Genomic DNA, 19,695 nt, shown 5'->3' with positions numbered 1-19,695 from the left:
AAACAATTAATAATAATTATAAAAGAATATCAAATGCCATATATATTTTATATCAAATAGCATTCACAAAAATATGTTCAAATCATCAAATATGATATTGGATCTAGGGCATATCTACTATATCCCTAACAATCTCTCACTTGCACTAGAGCCAATCGCTTTTGTACTTCATGCCCAATTTCCACTTGTGCTTGTTAAACTCCTTTGCGCCAAGAGCTTTAGTGAATGGGTCTGTAGCATTTTCCTTTCCATCAACCTTTTGAATCTCGACGTCTCCACGTTCAATGATCTCTCTTATCAAGTGATACCTTCGCAGAACGTGTTTGGACTTTGGGTGTGATCTTGGTTCTTTTGCTTGAGCAATGGCTCCAGTATTGTCACACAATAGTGGAACCGCACCTTCTATTGAAGGAACCACACCAAGTTTAGTTAAGAACTTTTTCATCCATACAACTTCCTTAGCAGCTTCACTAGCTGTTACATATTGTGCTTCAGTTACTGAATCAGCTACTGTAGCTTGTTTGTAACTTTTCCAACTCACTGCACCACCATTTAAGGTGAATACATAACCAGAAATAGATTTGCTATCATCTCTATCTGAAGAGAAACTTGCATCACTATAACCTTTAAGTTTCAACTCAGAATCTCCATAGATGAGGAATTGGTCTTTAGTCCTTCTTAAGTACTTAAGAATGGTCTTCACCACCTTCCAATGTTCCTCACCAGCATTTGCCTGCTATCGGCTGGTCACTCCAAGTGCATAAGCCACATCAGGACGTGTACATGTCATGGTATACATGATAGCTCTCACTGCACTAGCGTATGGGATCCTACTCATGCGTTCTCTATCTTCGGGTGTTTTAGGACAATCCTCCCTACTGAGAGTAATTCCAGTGCCTATCGGTAGATAACCTCTTTTGGAATTATCCATGTTATACCTCTTTAAGATGGTATCAATGTACAAAGACTGGGAAAGTCCAAACAGCTTCCTAGATCTATCTCTATAGAACTTTATTCCTAATATATAAGCTGATTCTCCCAAGTCTTTCATGGAGAACTGTTTAGATAGCCAAATCTTGGTACTTTGCAATGCCGGTATGTCATTCACTATGAGCAATATATCATCAACATACAACACTAAGAATATAATTGTGCTCCCTAACATTTTTATACACACAAGGTTCTTCTTCGCATCTAACAAAATTGAACTTTTCAATTGTCTTGTTAAAGCGAATATTCCAACTTCGAGAAGCTTGCTTTAGTCCATAAATGGATCTTTATAGCTTACAAATTTTATTATGATCAGACGAAAATGTGAAACCTTCAGGTTGTGTCATGTACACATCCTCTTCTAGCTCACCATTAAGGAAAGTTGTTTTCACATCCATTTGCCATATTTCATAATCATAGTATGTTGCTATAACAAGCAAAATCCGAATAGATTTGAGCATTGCTACGGGAGAAAAAGTCTCGTCATAGTTGACTCCTTCTTTCTGACGATATCCCTTGGCAACAAGACGAGCTTTGTAGGTCTCCACCTTTCCGTCTGCTCCAATCTTTTTCTTAAAAACCCATTTACAACCTATAGGTTTTATATCCTTTGAAGGTTCAACTAAAGTCCATACTTTATTTTCCTTCATAGATTCCATTTCGGATTCCATGGCCTTTTGCCACTTCTCATAATCAGAACTTTGTATAGCCTCTTCATAGGTCTTAGAGTCATCATCGTTATAATCAACCTCATTTGATACATCATCTTGTACCATTAAATTTTATCTAGTTGGTACATGACGTTCTCGTTTAAACCTTCTAAGAGGTACTTGTACAACCTGTTCACCTTGTGCTGGATTTGGTTATTGTTCAATTTGCTTGAAGTTCATTTAGTTCTTGGACTTCAACCGTGAAGATGGCAACTTCCTTAGCAACTTCAAAACATCCAATAAAGGTTCTTCAACTTGGGTCTCATGATCTTTACATTGTGTTGATTCATTAGTTTCTTGGACTTCATCAAGTTCAATTTCTCCATTATAATTTCCTTCTAAAAGAAATTCCTTTCCAAAAAGGTTGCTCCTCTGGCCACAAACACTTTATGGTCAGAAGGGTGATAGAAATAATATCCCATTGTTTCCTTGGGGTACCCAATGAACCTACACTTATCAGATCTTGAGTCAAGTTTATCAGACTGTAGTCTCTTAACATAAGCTGGACAACCCCAAACTTTATGTTTAAGGTTGGGCTTACATCCTTTCCATATCTCATATGGTGTTGTAGAGACTGATTTAGTGAGAACTTTATTAAGTAAGTATGTTGTTGCTTCCAAAGCATATCCCCATAAATTTATTGGAAGATCAGTGAACCCCATCATAGATCTCACCGTATCTAATAAGATTCGATTTCTCCTTTCAGACACACCATTGTGTTGTGGTGTCCCTGGAGGTGTCCACTGGGACAGAATCTCATTCTCTTTGAGATACCTAGTAAAATCTTCACTAAGATATTCTTCACCTCTATCATACCTTAGTACATTGATACTTTTACCAGTCTGTTTCTCAACTTCACTACGGAACCTTTTGAACATTTCAAAAGATTCAGATTTGTGTTTCATAAGATACACAAATCCATATCTTGACATATCATCAATGAAGGTGATGAAGTAAGAATATCCACGTTTAGCTTGAATTTTCATGGGCCCACAAACATCTGTATGAATTAGTCCCAATAATTCAGAATCTCTTTCTCCACTTCCAGTAAATGGAGATTTGGTCATTTTTCCTTTGAGACAAGATTCACAAGTTGGATGTGATTCAAAATCATATTTGTCAAGGTACCCTTCCTTGTACAACTTGTTAATTCTTTTCTCTCCAATATGACCAAGCCTACAATGCCAAAGGTATGCATGATTTACTTGATCATCTCTTTTCCTCTTAAGACTTGAAACATGCATAATCGAATTAGCATTCACATTAGGTAAGACATAAACGTCATGTTGGAGATAGCCATTCACATATAAATTATCACTATAATAAATAGAGCAAATACCATTGCCTATATTAATGCGAAAATCATGTTTGTCTAACATAGAAGCTGAAATTATGTTCGAAACAAATTTAGGAACGTAATAACAATCATCCAACATAAGTACTTTGCCCGTAGGCATTATTAAAGAAATTGATCCTACAGCTACGACCGCAACTTTTGCACCATTTCCAACTTGTATATTAACTTCTCCTTTCTTTAGCCTCCTATTTATCTTGAACCCTTGCAACATATTACAGATGTTATAACCACTGCCAGTATCTAATACCCATATTGAAGAATTAGTAGCTAAAGAAACCTTGAAAATATTTTTCATTAATGTCTCACCTTGTTTCTTGTCCTTTAGAGTTGCAAGATACTCCTTGCAGTTTCTCTTCCAATGCCCTTTCTTCTTACAGTGAAAACATTCAGCATCATATACTAACTGCAAGATCAAATCTTTAGAAAGTTCTTTACCAAGCTTGTACCCCAACTTCTCATGTTCTTCGGTAAGAACAATCATATGATTGACAAGGGGTCCAACTGGAGAGTTTTCAATGTCCAACTGTGTATCAACCATCTTCTTAAGATATTCAATGATTGCAGTTGGATCCATATTCTGATGTTTCCTCTGGAGTTCAGAACTCATAGAAGCAAGAATGATGTGTTTATTAGCAAGACATTCTTCCAGTTGTTTCTGATAAACCTTGGTGCCTTGAACATCATTCTCTGGTGGGACTATCTTTGCAGGCTTATCGATCACATCAATGAGCTTTTCATGCATGAGAACAATTCTCAAATTTCTATACCAGTCATCAAAGTTTGGTCCTACCAACTTGTTGGTCTCAAGTATTTCACGCAGTGATATAACAGACATATTGAGAAATCTAAATTATAAAAAAGAAAAGGCAATAATATAAGAACATATTTGCATATATCATAAAGACATGGACTTTTATCTAAATGATATTTTCACTAATTATTTTAAAGACCCTCATTATAGTTTACGAAATCTTTATTTTTGTTAGTGGAGTAAAGGAATCCTTTAACAATATGTATGAGCCCCTTGGAAGTCAAGTAGTTTCTCACATATATTTTAAAGGTAGGTACTCTTACCAATTGTATCCTTATACAATTTTCTTAAATAGCTCTATGTCAAATAGTCCCCTAGTAGTCAGGTCGATTCTATTGGCATAGTTGAGTTCAACCATCATGATAACAAAGAACTTATTAAATTTTATACTCCCCCGGGTGGTCCAGGCGTCTAGTGTAAAATTGAATAATTCTTCCAATCCATACATCTAATGCAATAAATAATTTTAACATATTCTCGAACTATAAGTCTCCTAGTAGTCAGGCCGCTCCTTATAAACAAGAAACAAGTAAAATTATTTACCTTGATGGATAGCTCTATAATAAAATATCTTATATTTATTATTTAAGAACTCAAATTTTAGTAAGAGAGAATTGTTATTAAAACAGCTTTTAATAACACGAAGATCAAATCTTTTATAGCATGTGAATTTAGTTCACATTGTCTACATGCTTAGTCCTAAATTGATTTACATCACATGTAATAAATAATTCAAAATTATGTAACGAACAAGCATGTGACATAAAAACGAAATTCAATATCTTCTAACATGTTTATCTTATATATCACATAAAAATAATTCATGCCAGAAAACTATTATTAATTAACATCTCATGAACTAATAACAATTAAAATAATAGTAGAACCCAATAACCTATTATAGATCATAATCATATCTAATGCAAAAATTTCAAATTCAAGTTACGAACTATCTCAATAGTTTAACTTATATGTATATATATTTTATACATAATAAAATTATATCAATCCATATGCATGCAAACAATTTGACCATTGCATAATACAGATGTATTATTGTTTGAACTCTTCAAATATAATCTTAAAATATTTCGTAAATAAATTTTAGACACAATAAACCACGGCTCTGATACCACTGATGGATTGCGTATAGATGTTCGTAACACGCAGCGGAAGACAATAACAATCCTAGGCAGATCTTTTCGTGTTTAAAATTTATTTACATACCAAAGATCGGATCTAAGACGTACCTGGTAAAGAGAGTCTCGTTTCAAAATTTCTTCGATAGTGCGAAGACTCTATGCGTATTCACACCGAGACCGATCCTTGCTATCAACTTTTTGATCAATGAAACCCGTGAACAAAATTGAACGAAAAAATTGTGCTGAAAGTTTTCTCAAAAATCTCAACTCAAATTAGAAGAACAAGAAACACTTTTCTTGTAATTGTATTTTCTCTCTTGGCTTTGTATTGCACTCTCACTTTTACAAAGTGTTTTTCTTCTTAAGAATTAATTACGGCAAATTTTCTCCATCACCCTTTATACAACATCACATATAAATCCTTTTCCTATTTGGTTGAGGTAATAATTTACTTAGGATAAAAATTTATTCCAAAAATAAACTTTGTACAATTTTTTCATAAAAAATTTGAATCCATCCAGATGGGTTTTGCCAAATACGGTCACGTGAATATTATTCCAAGTCAAAGTTGGAATCTATTACTTTCGTATCAGTAAAATACTAATCTCATTCCAATTGGGATTAAATACTAACAAGCCTTTTATTAATATTTAATATAACATCTCTTATATAAAAGTTAATTATATATATCATATATATATTTTAACCAAGAGATATAATTTAATTTTCTATTCCAAATAGAAAACTTCAATTTATTCACAATGTTAATCATACCCTCTGTGCTAGCAAAGAATATAATAATATTTCATTTGGACTAATAACTAAATTTATTTGACTAATTAAATTCCTTAATTTAATTATCAAATAATAAGTTAATTAATCCTTTAGCAAAGATCAGAACACTCGTTAGTGTGTGACCCCATAGGTTCAATACTAAGCAGGTAGTAAATTGACTACATCAATATACTAATCAAGGGTGGCGTCTAGCAACACTCCTTAACGACCGGATAGCATGAAGTATACAATTTACTCTCAAAAATCACTAGAAGAATAATGTAGTAATTCCTTCTGTCCTTATAGCTCTAGATCACCCTAGGATATGGTTCAACTGTCAAATCCTAATAGGCGACCAACTATGTGTTTATGTCAAATATAATCGACCATTGAATGACCTAAGAAACTCTTTTCTTCTTTCATTCAATTGCCCTGACCAAGGTCTTAATTTGGTCGTTTATAATTCATGACAACATGGAGCTTAAACTCATTATCAAGAGTTGACAGATTCCATCGTGATCAATCACTAATTCTACAAGTATTTAATCGTACCAAATATCCTTTCAACTATCGCCCTAGGGCCATAGGTGTCTAGTATCAAAGCACAATAAATAACTTGTCAATTACTATGACGATCTCAGGTCAAAGGAAACTTTTACATCACATTCTTCAAGAGAATATCCTATTGATAGTTATGGTAATTCTAACCATTAGGAATTATCCAACGAGTCGGTTCAATGATCATATCTCTATATGCATCATCTATCTATGTGATTTAGTTAATGAGATCAACTAATCTTTATCCAGTAAAGACGATCACATAAATATTGATCTAATCGGATTACTAATGTCCAAATTAATAATCTTACGATCAAGAACAAATTTAGATTAAATTGTAAGAGACTTTGCTCTCATTATCATGATCTCTATCACGATGACAAATCTCAAAATTTAATCAAGGACCTTATCAAATTAATCAAACAATTAGTAATAATTATAAAAGAATATCAAATGCCATATATATTTTATATCAAATAGCGTTCACAAAAGTATGTTCAAATCATCAAATATGATATTGGATTTAGGGTATATCTACTATATCCCTAACAGATAGTCATACAGAAAGCTTGAGGGAACGTGCTGCTGGTTATGATTTGAGAGACCGTAACTAGCTAGCTATTTTAGCTACATTTCTTGCATGCTATTATTAATGTTTTAGTTTCTGTTACTATTTTGAGTTTCAAGCATGAGCTTTTACTACATGGTTCTTGTCTTTCTATTAACATCAAATTGACAGTTGACTTGACTGGAAAACTATGAAACCCCTGCAGATATCATGTCCCAATTGTTTCATAACAGTCGAGGTAAGAGGTTGATTATTAAAATTCGAAGTCTGGCGTTGCATGCACTCCCAGCTTGGCTAACGACGTGAAACATACACACACATATATACACACACAGAGAGATGCATAGGGGAGGATGCATATGGAACTTATAAATATATGTAGTAATCCAGTACGGTAATGAGAAAATAAAAGACATCTCTTGACATTTATTGTTGCTTGACACACTGGTTAAGTTCGTGATCAGGGTCGGATGCACCTGACACCGCTTTGTCCGAAAATTTTATTAAATATATATATATTAATATTGTGAGGAAACGAGTCAGTAGTCAAAAATGACACTATTTGATATAAAGTGTCTCTTGATGTGTTGGTTATTTGCTTGATTTTGCTTTAGGAAGTCAAATGTTCAAACCTCAATTAGTATTTTTTTTTACAAATATATTTGAGAGGGCCTTGCGGTTAAAAATTGTGATAAGTAGAATTGAACTCGAGACCTTTTCTAACTTAAAACTCTACAAAACCAATAGGTTAAGATTATATCTTGTCCAAAAGTATGATAATTAAAGTTATTATTCCTTTTCCTTTTATAAAATTTCGACATCGATTACAAAAATTTTTGTGTATGCCCCTGTTCGTGATATTTTTTAAGAGGTTCGATGTTCAAACCACAACTAAATCATATTTTTTTAAAATATCTGGTGAGGCAGAATTAAACTCACGATCTCTTCTAACTTAAGATTCTATAAAATTAATGGACTAAGGTTATTTTTTGTTAAGCAAGATAATAATAAATATTACTCCCTCCGTTCCAATTTATGTGAACATATTTAACTGGGTACGAAGTTTAAAAAAAAATAAAGACTTTTGAAATTTGTTGTAACACGCCGTAAATTCGGCTTAGGTATGAATGAGTTAAAGGAGTAGTAAGGTTATATTTTGGACATGTGAAGTCTCATCGGGATGATTATGGGTGAAAATAGTTGTTTCAAAATCAAGATGGAAAGTGAGGTGCATATGATTTGACAAAATCGACTAAGTTTGCAGAAGGTCCGTTTTCCAGCAAGATTTAGTAAAATTGTGTAAGGAATTTGAGAAAACTCAAAGCATGAAAGTTGTAGGCCTTTGAAATAGATTTCCAGAGATATATTATAGAGTCCAAACGGAGCTTTGTGCAAAACATTTTGCCCGTTTTACAGAACAGTGTGTAACCACCGCGTTCGACCGCGTTTGACCGCGACCGCGGTCGTGAGGCAGTGCTCCAGCTATTTACCGCAGTCGGGACCAAGGTGGCCGACTTGTGAAGTCATTTTTGTAGCCCTATTTCGTCCCCCACAGCCCCAAAACATAAAAACTTGCTCTAGAAAGGAAAGCTCTCAAAAACCTAACTCCTTAAGGGTCCCTCCACCACCCAATTAGGTAAGTTCTAATGGTGATTCTAAGTTAATTTCAATTTTCCAACATCTTATTAACATGGGTAAACTCTCCATATCATTAGATATTCGATTGAGACATCATTGTTGAGAGAAGGAACCCTAGAACTCGAATTCAAGGGGATTGAACTTCAAAAAGGTAATGTCTTCACCCTTTAATTGATTCTAGCATTGGGTTAATAATTATAGACTCTAGTTCATGACATATGAATTGATGGGTTTGATAGAAGAGTATGTACGATTATAGGTTTGGGGTGTTGATTGTTGATTATTGGTTAAAGGTATTGTTTACCTTATGGGTGATAAAGAATAATGTTGATTATAATCATTTGAGACTTTAGAATTTATCTAGGAGCAAGCGAATGAGTTATTGGATGTAGAGACACCATTATAAGGATTATGAAGCTTTATTCTCACCAAGTGTTTGATAAGATGCTTAAGTGACCAAAACATGAGCATCATAGCTAATATGAAATCCCTTTGACTTGTATTGCTATAGATTAAAGTTGAAAGGATTGACAAACGTTGTATTACGCTCAAGCGCAGGAAGTTAAAGTATGTGAGGCTAACTCTTTACGTTTGGGAATACATATGATTCTCCCTACGTCCCATTCATTATGACCATTACTAGTTTTCTTAGAAAGTAGCTATGACTTAGTTCCCTGAATAGTAGTAAAACTTCAATTCTCTAGATGGCATAGTGATCACGCCCAACTATGATTTTTAAAAGACAAAGTGGTCGTTGCAAATATAATCCGGTTTTAAGTCCGGAGTCGAATCCTCAGGGAACTAACCTTTCTATTACAACTCTTTGGCAATGCTATTATCAACTCAACCAATTTCTAGATGCAAGATTTTTATCAATCAATCTTGGATTTCGTTTAACTACTTCAATTAATATTAAAGATAACAATATGCTAGATTAAAGATAATTCAATGGTAAAAAAGTCTAGGGCAGTGATTTTCCCAATTGCTAGTTTAGGTCTTGACTATTTCGCTATAATCTCGCCGTAATACTCTATGGGGATTAAGAGCTATTGGCTATCATAATTATCTCTCGATCAACTACAATAATTTACTAGAGCATTCTCTCAAACTACTCTAGCTGACAATGTGTACAGTTCTAAATTATCCCACCAAAGCTTCGTTATCTCTAAACCCACTTTTAAGTTCAAGTAATGAATCTCTTCAATTACCCAAAAGTGGTGTTGTTCAACATCTGTCTAACCTAATATTCCTTCTCAAGCAATATGAGGTAATTAGACACAATTAATTAAGGGCCCATTCAAGTAATCACCATACAAAACGTAGTTGAACAATCATATAATAAATCCGGCTCGATTATAACAAGTTGAGTCAAAACTTCAACCAACAATTGGTTCCATCAACCCTGGATAATTGTTTAGCTACTCATAACAAAATAAAATAAAGCTACAAAGTTGTTCATAATGTATAATTGCAAGAATTAAAAGGGGATAGAAAAACTCTAATGTTTGGTTGATCTTCTCACACTAGTTCTTGCCTCCAAAGTAGTCTAAAACAAGCTTAATTGTGTCTTGGGTGAGCTTATAAAGTTTATAAGGGTTTGGAACAAGTTTTCCCCGAATTACACTTTGGTCCCCAATTTTCTGGCACTTGAACAGTTCACCGCGGTCGCGGCAAGACCACGGTGAACGCTGAACATTCTGCCTCACATAATTGATCTGTCGCGGTTCAACCGCGGTTCCACCACGGTCGCGGTGGATCTCGCTCAGTCCATTTTTGCTTCTTTATGCTCGGGTACTTCTTGATTAGGCGTTTTCTTCACATTATTGACTCCAAAATACTCCGTAGTGCTTCCTCACTTAGATTATTCCCTGCAAAGAAAAAGAACACCATTTAGAGCATTTTGTTATCAATTCGCCTATAAAATAACAATAAATTTTGGTAATATTTAGGTGTAAATATCATCCATATAGCCTAATATCAACACCCCACACTTAAATTATTGCTTGTCCTCTAGCAATCCACCACACTCTATCAAAGTTCCTTCCCTAAACTTTTCCCTCAACGAGTCACACCTTGAACAATTTACCAAAGTTGCACCTAGTAGTGAACAACCTTTGCCTCAGAAGTCGAATATCTCGTACCATGCAATATTTACACTTATTCAAACCACTCTATACAGAAGTCAAGACTTCCTTTTATTTGTGAATCACATGCCCTCACATTACACACGAGAGTAGTTCCACAATTAATATGATTAAAAACAATTAGGAACTCAGATGGACAAAATTCGCTCACTCTCCAAAAGAACATTCACACGCCACAAAGATGCACCATAAGCTTGCCAGTAGTGTAATACTCTACTAATTGAGCCTATCCAGTCTAAGATCAATTAGGACTCCACTTGGTTGTAATGTAGGCTAAGAGATGGGTAGAATATATTTGGATATAGTGACTAACCTCCCTAAGCACTTTTTAATACAAAACACATTAACATTCCATATCATTCTTATGTCAACCAGACATTTCCCGCAATTTATTTATAACATCTCATTCCTTTAGGTGCATTTGTATCAATCTACCACTTATCAACTAATACATTTATTCACAAGAATTTTTTTTCGTGGCGCTTCTTCTTTTACTCTTCAATACTGCACCTTTCCAATATTTCATTGGCTCCACTCAAAACCAAACCACCACCCCACACTTTAACTTTTGCATATGTCAAGGTCATTCAAGTGCTCATGGGAGGTAAAGGGGTCAAACAAAAGGCTATTCAAACAATTGTAAGGTTCGCAATGTGATTGCCAAAGAAACAGGCTTATAGGCTCAACGGGGTTAACTACGATGTATTATATTCAGGTGGGTTTACGTTATATATCTGGCTTAACAAAGAAATGCCTATATCACTTCTAAGACTAAATAAAGCTACTATTTCGCTTTGCAAACACACATGGCAAGTTCTATGTTCAATTGTAAATCATGGAATACAGTATAGCTCACACACACATGGCATATGACTCAGTTCGAATTGATTTATCAAGACATTCTCTTTTGAGTGTTCAAGTCAGCTACAAACATACAACTTTAAGGCACTTTAGCAAGAGTCAACCATTGAGACTAAGCGTTACACTCTAGTATTGATTGTATTCAGATGTATTAACGCCAAGGGATTCTCTTTCTATTTCAGCTCGTAGCCCCTCAATGCTCACTAAATTAAAAACAAAATAAACAAAAACTACCTAAACCCGGTTCAAGCTAAACCTTTGGAAAAGAACCGTGGCCCAAAGAAAAATTAAGGGGGAGTTACTACACTACCTAAAAATAAAATAAATTTTTTTTTTGGTATTTTCTCTAGACTAACTTCCCTCAAGAAACTGTCTCAAATATCCGTCATCAGGAAGAGTCCTTATATTCTCTTTTTTTTTGTTCGACTCATGTCCCTCAAGAGACTTGTCGAAAGGTGTCCGTTGTTGGGCCAAGTCGAATTTAATTACATGATCCTACCATACCAATCAATCAAAAATAAAGCAACATCATACAAAGTTACACAATCTATTTACAACAACATCATACAACAACAATCCACCACCTCACACTTAAAAATATGGCATGTCCCCATGTCAACAAATAAAGAGCACATTAAGGAAGGGTGTCAGGCGGGTACTTCGACGGGGCTGTGATGGGCCCGCCTCTTCAACCCTCGTAGGTGGTGGGACCGCAACTGCCTCAGCATTATCATCATCAGATTCATCATCCGAGTCATCAACATTCACCACCGGCTCTATCCCAATTCTGATTTTTCTTGCCAGGAACGGGGCTTTCAGTGGCAATTTCCCATCAACTCTAAGGTATTCAGGGACTCTAGCAACACGGCACAACCTGGTGACTAGAGAAGGGAAGTAGAAGCCTTTGAGTAACTCATGTGATCTAATGAACATTTCGTCATGGAGGAGCTAGGCCACATCAAAATCCCTGTAGGCCATGAAACAGTAGATCGCAGCCACTCGTGGTAGATTGACATTGGTCATATTGCTGGAGGGCAACAACCGACTGTTGATAATGATGAGCCAACACTTAGCCTCCCAATTGAGAGACTGGGAGTTAAGTGTGATCCGGTGCTTAATCCATATGTATTCTCTATCTGTCACACAGATAGTCTCAAGAAGAGTTGCCCACAAGGCACTTGTTCGGCTATAAGTACGATAAACATCAGCTTCCCCCCTGAAAACTAGCAACCGGTACACCCTGCGAATGGCGTCGATGGATGCATTTACCCGGGTATTGCATACAGTAACAACACCATTCTCATGTTCCGAGCAGTTAGCATAGAACTCCCTTACTATCTGAACATTGGCCTCCTCTGGTTCCTTAAAGAAGATGTCTAGCTGACACCTCCTCAACTCATTGAAGATATTTGGGCATTCTACCTCTAAGGCTTCTCGGCCAATATGCACCTCATGTAACAATTTCTTAGTAGCCTTTGCATTGTACCTGTCCTCCGCCGGTTTGGAGACAAACCTAGTGCTGTCAAACTGTGGCGCACTGGCTTGACTCCTAGCTCTCAAGGAACTTCCCGGTCCACTAGCTGAGGACCCGGTGTTGCGTCTTTTCCTAGATGGATTCATTGTACCTGTCAAACAGAGAAACGCCTATCAGTGAGGGTGTGAGATGTGTGAAGTATGGGTGGTTATTCAGACTTCACCATAACCGTGCCGCATTAGCCCTTATAACTCCATTGGGGAAATTCTCCCGACACCTTGTGAGCAAGACAATTCCTCACACATATAGCCCATATGGATACTTCAATCTGTCCCCCAAATCACAAGTTGTATTACACCATTACACCCTACAACAATTAGTTCAACACCCACAAACATACACCTCTCCACCACATTATACACATAGCCCCTTCACAAGTTACTACACAAACGAAATTCAAAAGAAAAAAAAGAAGAAAAAAAACAAAAATCTACTAAAAATTACTACACAATTACAAACATTAGGCTAGCATACAACTACAACAAAATACAAAATAAAAGATAGGTGGAGGTGAATTACATACCTTGATGGAAGAAGGAGTGAGAGGAATGGAGATGGGGGAAGTAAGATGAGTGGCGAAGAAGAAGAAGAAGAGAGGAATTTGGGAGTTAGGGTTTAGAGAGAGAGATAAATTGGGAAATAAAGAAGGGGAGGGGGTGTTGTGGGAAATAAAGAAAGGGGGTGTTTGAAAAGAAGAAAAAATTTAAAAAAAAATTAATTAGAAATACTTACCTGGGCGCCGATTTTTTACGCGTCACAGCGGTCCTGCCGCGGTGGGTTGAAATTCTTAGGCAGTGTGTTATGCTTTCACCGTAGTCCTACCGCAGTCGTGGTGGGCTGCACAATATCGAGGCAGTGTCCTCACCTCTCACCTCGATCACGGTGGATTGCCCAGTTTTTTTTAATAATAATCATGGTTACATACACGAATGAAACACAACAATCGTGGGTTGCCTCCCACGCAGCACCTGATTTAACGTCGGCACAACGCAGGCTTGGAGCAATACTCCTCATTCACGTACTGGGGCTCTTCCAACATTATTGTCTTTCTGTCCCCTTTCTCATCTGCCATTCCAAGGTAGTGTTTCAACCTCTAACCATTCACTGTGAACTTATTCATCACATCCTCTGATTCAATCTCAACAGCTCCACTTGGGAACATTTGTACCACTCTGAAGGGTCCTGACCATCGGGACTTCAACTTACCCGAAAACAATCTCAATCTAGAGTTGTATAACAACACTAGCTCTCCGGATTTGAAGTTTCGGTCCACGATGTGCTTGTCATGCATCAGCTTCATCCGTTTTTTGTATAATCTAGCACTCTCGAATGCCTGGAACCTGAATTCCTCTAGCTCATGTAACCAGTGACTCTGCTAGTGCCTGTTGTCTCCATGTCTAAGTTCAACTGCTGCAATGACCAAAGTGCTTTGTGCTCAAGCTATACCGGGAGGTGACATGCCTTTCCAAATACCAACTTGTACGGTGACATACCAATTGGAGTTTTGAAGGCTGTGCGGTACGCCCACAATGCATCATCCAGCTTCCTTGCCCAATCAGTCCTTGTTGCATTCATTGTTTTTGTAAGAACACTTTTAATCTCCCTATTGGATACTTCAACTTGCCTGCTCGACTGTGGATGATATGGGGTGGTCATCTTATGACGAACTCCATACTTTTCCAGCAGTCGTGCGAACGCTCTATTACAGAAATGGGTACCGCCATCACTGAGTATCACTGAATATTCTTTTTTAGAAAGCCTGTTACCCCTTTAGCATCATTGGTTGGGAGAGCCACTGCTTCGACCCACTTGGAGACGTAGTCAACTGCTACCAATATGTACTTGTTACCATACGAGCTGACAAATGGCCCCATGAAGTCGATTCCCCACAAGTCAAAAACCTCCACCTCTTGAATTGTGGTCATTGGCATCTCATGTCTGCGAGATATATTGCCTGTCCTTTGGCATTCGTCGCAACTTTTGACCCAAGCATGGGCATCCTTGAACAGAGTTGGCCAATACAAGCCCGACTCCAACACCTTATCTAATGTACGAATTCCTCCAAAGTGACCACCATATGGTGAGGCATGGCAAGCTTGCAAAACGGAATTTTAATCTTTCTCGGGGATACACCGCCGGATCATGTTATCTACATAGATTTTAAACAATAGAGGTTCATCCCAATAATAAGACTGACAATCACAAAAGAACTTTTTCTTTTGAATAGAGGAGATTTCATGAGGCACAATACCACTTGCTAAATAATTAGCAATGTCAGCATACCATGGTGCCTCCTCTATTGTCATTGCTAGTAACTGTTCATTCGGGAATGTCTCTGTTATATCCTCAACCTCTACCTTCTTTTCAGCGTCTTCCAACCTTAAGAGGTGGTCAGTCACTTGGTTCTCTGTCCGTTTTCTGTCACGTATCTCCAGATCAAATTCTTGTAAAAGAAGAACCCAGTGAATCAAGTGTGGCTTTGACTCCTTCTTTTCTATCAGGTACCTAATTGCTGCATGGTCAGTGTAAACAATAACTTTTGAGCCAATCAAGTATGACCTGAATTTGTCGAATGCAAAAACGACAGCCAACATCTCCTTTTTCGTCACGGTGTAATTGAGTTGTGCACCGCTAAGCGTTATGCTTGCATAGTAAATCGGGTGCATCAGTTTATCTTTTCTTTGCCCCAAGACTGCTCCTATAGCATAATCACTTGCATCGCACATGAGCTTAAACAGTTGCTCCCAGTTGGGTGCAACAATGATCGGTGCAGTCACCAATCTCTTCTTCAACTCCTCAAATGTCAACCTGCAATCATTAGAAAACACAAAGGGGTGATCCTTTTCAAGGAGTTTACATAACGGGTTAGCAATTCTAGAGAAATCTTTTATGAATCGCCTGTAGAACCCGGCGTGGACAAGGAAACTTCTCACTGCCTTGACTGAAGTAGAAAGTGGAAATTTTTCAATCACGTCAACCTTAGCATGGTTAACCTCAATTCCCTTACTGGACACTCGATGCCCCAGGACTATCCCTTCTTGTACCATAAAATGGCACTTCTCCCAATTCAACACTAAATTTGTCTCCACACATCTTTTGAGCACTCTTCTTAAGTTGTGAAGACAATCCTCAAATGAATCATCCACCATGGAGAAATCATCCATAAATACCTCCATAATGTCCTCCACCATGTCTGTGAAAATGGCTAACATGCACCGTTGAAATGTCGTCGGTGAATTGCAAAGCCCAAAAGGCATTCTCCGGAAGGCGAAGATGCCATACGGACAAGTGAAGGATGTTTTCTCTCTGTCTTTGGGGGATATTGAGATCTGATTGTACCCCGAATATCCATCCAAGGAACAAAAGTGTGATCGCCCGGCCAGCCTGTCCAATATCTAGTCAATGTATGGCAGGGGGAAGTGGTCCTTTCGGGTGGCTGTGTTCAAATTTCGGTAATCCATGCAAATCCGCCATCCCGTGACTATACGATCGAGATCAACTCGTTGTTCTCATTTTGTACAAACCGTCATTCACCCTTTTTCGGCAAACATTGGACAGGGCTGACCCAATTGCTGTCAGAGATGGGGAAGATGATTCTCGCATCTAACCATTTGATCACTTCCTTCCTCACCACCTCTTTGATATTTGGGTTCAACCTTCTTTGATGTTCTCTAGAAGGTTTGTGCCCTTCTTCCAAGATAATCTTGTGCATACAGAAGGCTGGGCTGATACCCTTTATATCTGCCATGGTCCAACCAATGGCAGTTTACTTTCCTGTGGTACCTGTAGGAGTTGCTCTACCTGCACATCTAGCAAACTGGATGATATAATGACAGGCAAAGTAGAATCGGGGCCTAAGAAAACGTACTTGAGGTGAGTTGGGAGCGGTTTCAGCTCTAGCTTGGGTGGTTCCTCTACTGATGGCTTTGCTGGAGGTATAGCCCTTTTTTCTAACTCAAGGGACTCGAACTGAGGTTCCCTTTCTTAGAATCCTTGGCCTTCAAGTGCCATGACCCACTCAGCTAACCCTTCACCATCCATCTCCTCCAAATTTGTCAGGCAAGCCTCTAATGGATCTTTAGCCGTCAGGGTCACATTATCTTCGTGCAGGATCACATCCACTGCTCCACCAAAGAGCAATTAGCATATTCACTAGGTCTCCTCATGGATTGCTGAACGTTGAATATGACTTCTTCATCGTTCAGCCTCATTTTTAATTCCCCAGTCTCACAATCAATCAGTGCTCTCCTAGTGGCTAAGAATGACCTCCCTAAAATGATAGGTATCTCATCATCTACCTAAATATCCAGAATAACAAAGTCTGTAGGGAACACAAACTTCCCCACTTGTACCAACACATCATCAAGAATCCCAGTTGGCTTTTTAACCGTATGGTCAGCCAGTTGCAACAACATCGAAGTCGGTCTAGCTTTGCCAATGCCCAGTTTGGTGTATATAGCCAGTGACATCAAATTTATGTTGGCTCCTAAGTCATATAATGCCTTTGCAAAGGCATAACTCCCAATAGTGCATGAGATAGTAAAGCTACTGGGGTCAGATATCTTTTGAGCCATGGGTCTTGTCACTACTGCGGTCTACGTCAGAGTCACTATGGATAGGTCCTGAAAATCAAACTTCCGTGACAGTAGGTCCTTCATCATCTTCGCATAGCCTGGCATCTCCCTCAAGGCATCCATCAAAGGAATATTCAATTGAAATTGACGCAGCATCTCCATGAATTTCCTGTATTGATCTTCCTTCTTTTGTTTTACCAGTCTTTGAGGGAATGGTGCTGGTATCACCCTTTGTGCACTGCTTGCTGGCTTCTCTCTATTGGGGTTCTGTGGCACAAGAGGTGCCACCTGTTCTGTAGCTTATTCACTCACCTTAGCCTTACCCTTTTCATCCTGACCCTATTCAACCACTACTTCAGTAAGTTCTGCTGGTTCATCTACCTCTAGTGAAATTGGAGTGGCTGGCGTAGTCTCTTTTCTGGCTTTTGCAACTTCCTACTCTTTATCTAAATCTCTCTCATTCCGGAGACTCACTGCCATCAGCTGATTCGAGTTTCGTTCCTTAGGGTTAATATTTGTATCTGCTGGCAATGTTCCCTAGGGGCGGTTGTTTAAAGCCATAGACAGCTGCCCCAACTGAGTTTCAATGTTCTTTATAGCTGAACCATGCACTACCAACTTTTCATGCATCTTACCATTTGTCCCAATGAGTTGCTGAAACATACCTCTGATCTCTACCATGTTGTTATCTTGTTGCTGAGAAGGTGGCTGATATGTCAACTGTTGTTGGTGGTTCTGCTGTGGATAACCCTGCTATCTCTGGTATGGCACCATTTGGCCTTGGGGTTGCATACCTCCAGGTTGTTGCATGTTTGGCATGTATTGCTGATTTACTGCCGGTATCCACTGTTATCCTCCTTGTCTCTGACCCCCAAAGTTGTTGACATATTTCATATCTTCTCTTACCCCTTGATTGTCACCTTCTCCACTCCATGAGCACATATAAGACTGATTAACACAGGGTGTACATAGTCCTCCATTTGTCGTGTCAACAATATGCACTTGTTTTGTACCCATCTCATCAATCTTCTTTGTCAATACACTCATCTGAGTCAGGAGTGTGGCCATGTTCTCTACATGCAAATTATTTGGGTCAAGAGGAAATGAGTGAACTATGGGTGCCAGTGTTGTACCTCTAGTCATCCACCCCGAATTATGGGACATCTTGTCCAGAAGGGCTTTGCATTCGTGAATGTCTTACTCAAAAATGCACCCCCAGATGAAGCATCCACATTGGCCTTTAGATTGTCAGCTAACCCCACGTAGAACCTCTGACCGAGCATCTGTCCGGAATACCATGATGAGGACACTTCACTAGCATCCCTTTGAATCTTTCCCAAGTTTCCTGCAAGGTCTCAGTCGGCTGCTGCTTGTACTGCAATATTTCATCAATCTGCCTTGTAGTCTTGTTGGGCGGGTAGAACTTATTTAGGAACTGCTTGACTAATTCCTCCCATGTGACAATGGAATTGATTGGGAGCGAATTCAACCAAGTCAGAGCTTCCCCAGTCACAGAGAACGGGAACAATAACAACTTGATAGCTTCTGGGGTAACATTCGGCTGCCTTTGGGTCACACAAATCGACAGAAATCTTTTCAAGTGTTGCTGAGGGTCTTTAATGTGTGACCTTGAGAATAATCCCTTATTAGGCAAAAGATGCAGCATATTGTTGGTGATCTGGAATGTCTCCGCTTGAATTAGGGGCACAGCTATGGCAGTAGCCAGGTTGTCAGCTGTAGGTTGTGCCCAATCATAAAGTGCAGCTTTTGGAACAAGTGGTGCCACTACTCTGACGTTTGGGAGAGCTGGCGTATCCCCGACGTTTCCGTTGACGTTTTCTACGTCACCCATGTCAAATTTGAGCTGGTGTGGTTGTTGTGATTGTTGGATCCTCTTGTTGGCACGGTTCAATGCTCTGAATGTTTTCTCGGGGTCTGAGAGTCCTTCTAGCAGTTCTCCAGTCCTCGAAGAGTTTCTAGGTATACACCTGAATTCCACAAGAGTTCAACGTGAGAATTTCAATGAAAAGATTG

The 19,695-nt window shown here is 38.2% G+C and overlaps 1 protein-coding gene across 1 annotated transcript; it reads right to left on the bottom strand.

Moving 5' to 3' along the window:
* Window positions 1–17,199: 17,199 nt before the first annotated feature.
* On the bottom strand, window positions 17,200–17,661 carry LOC138873225 (uncharacterized). The gene is made up of 2 exons (XM_070151672.1): window positions 17,440–17,661; window positions 17,200–17,385 (listed from the first exon to the last, which is right to left on the bottom strand). The coding sequence occupies exons 1-2, from the start codon at window positions 17,659–17,661 to the stop codon at window positions 17,200–17,202; spliced, it is 408 nt and encodes a 135-aa protein (XP_070007773.1).
* Window positions 17,662–19,695: the final 2,034 nt, after the last annotated feature.

Source organism: Nicotiana sylvestris, chromosome 7 (genome assembly GCF_000393655.2).
Source record: "Nicotiana sylvestris chromosome 7, ASM39365v2, whole genome shotgun sequence".
NCBI lineage: Eukaryota > Viridiplantae > Streptophyta > Magnoliopsida > Solanales > Solanaceae > Nicotiana > Nicotiana sylvestris.
The sequence above is the reverse complement of the archived record's forward strand: the minus strand, read 5'-3'. Positions and strand labels throughout refer to the sequence as shown.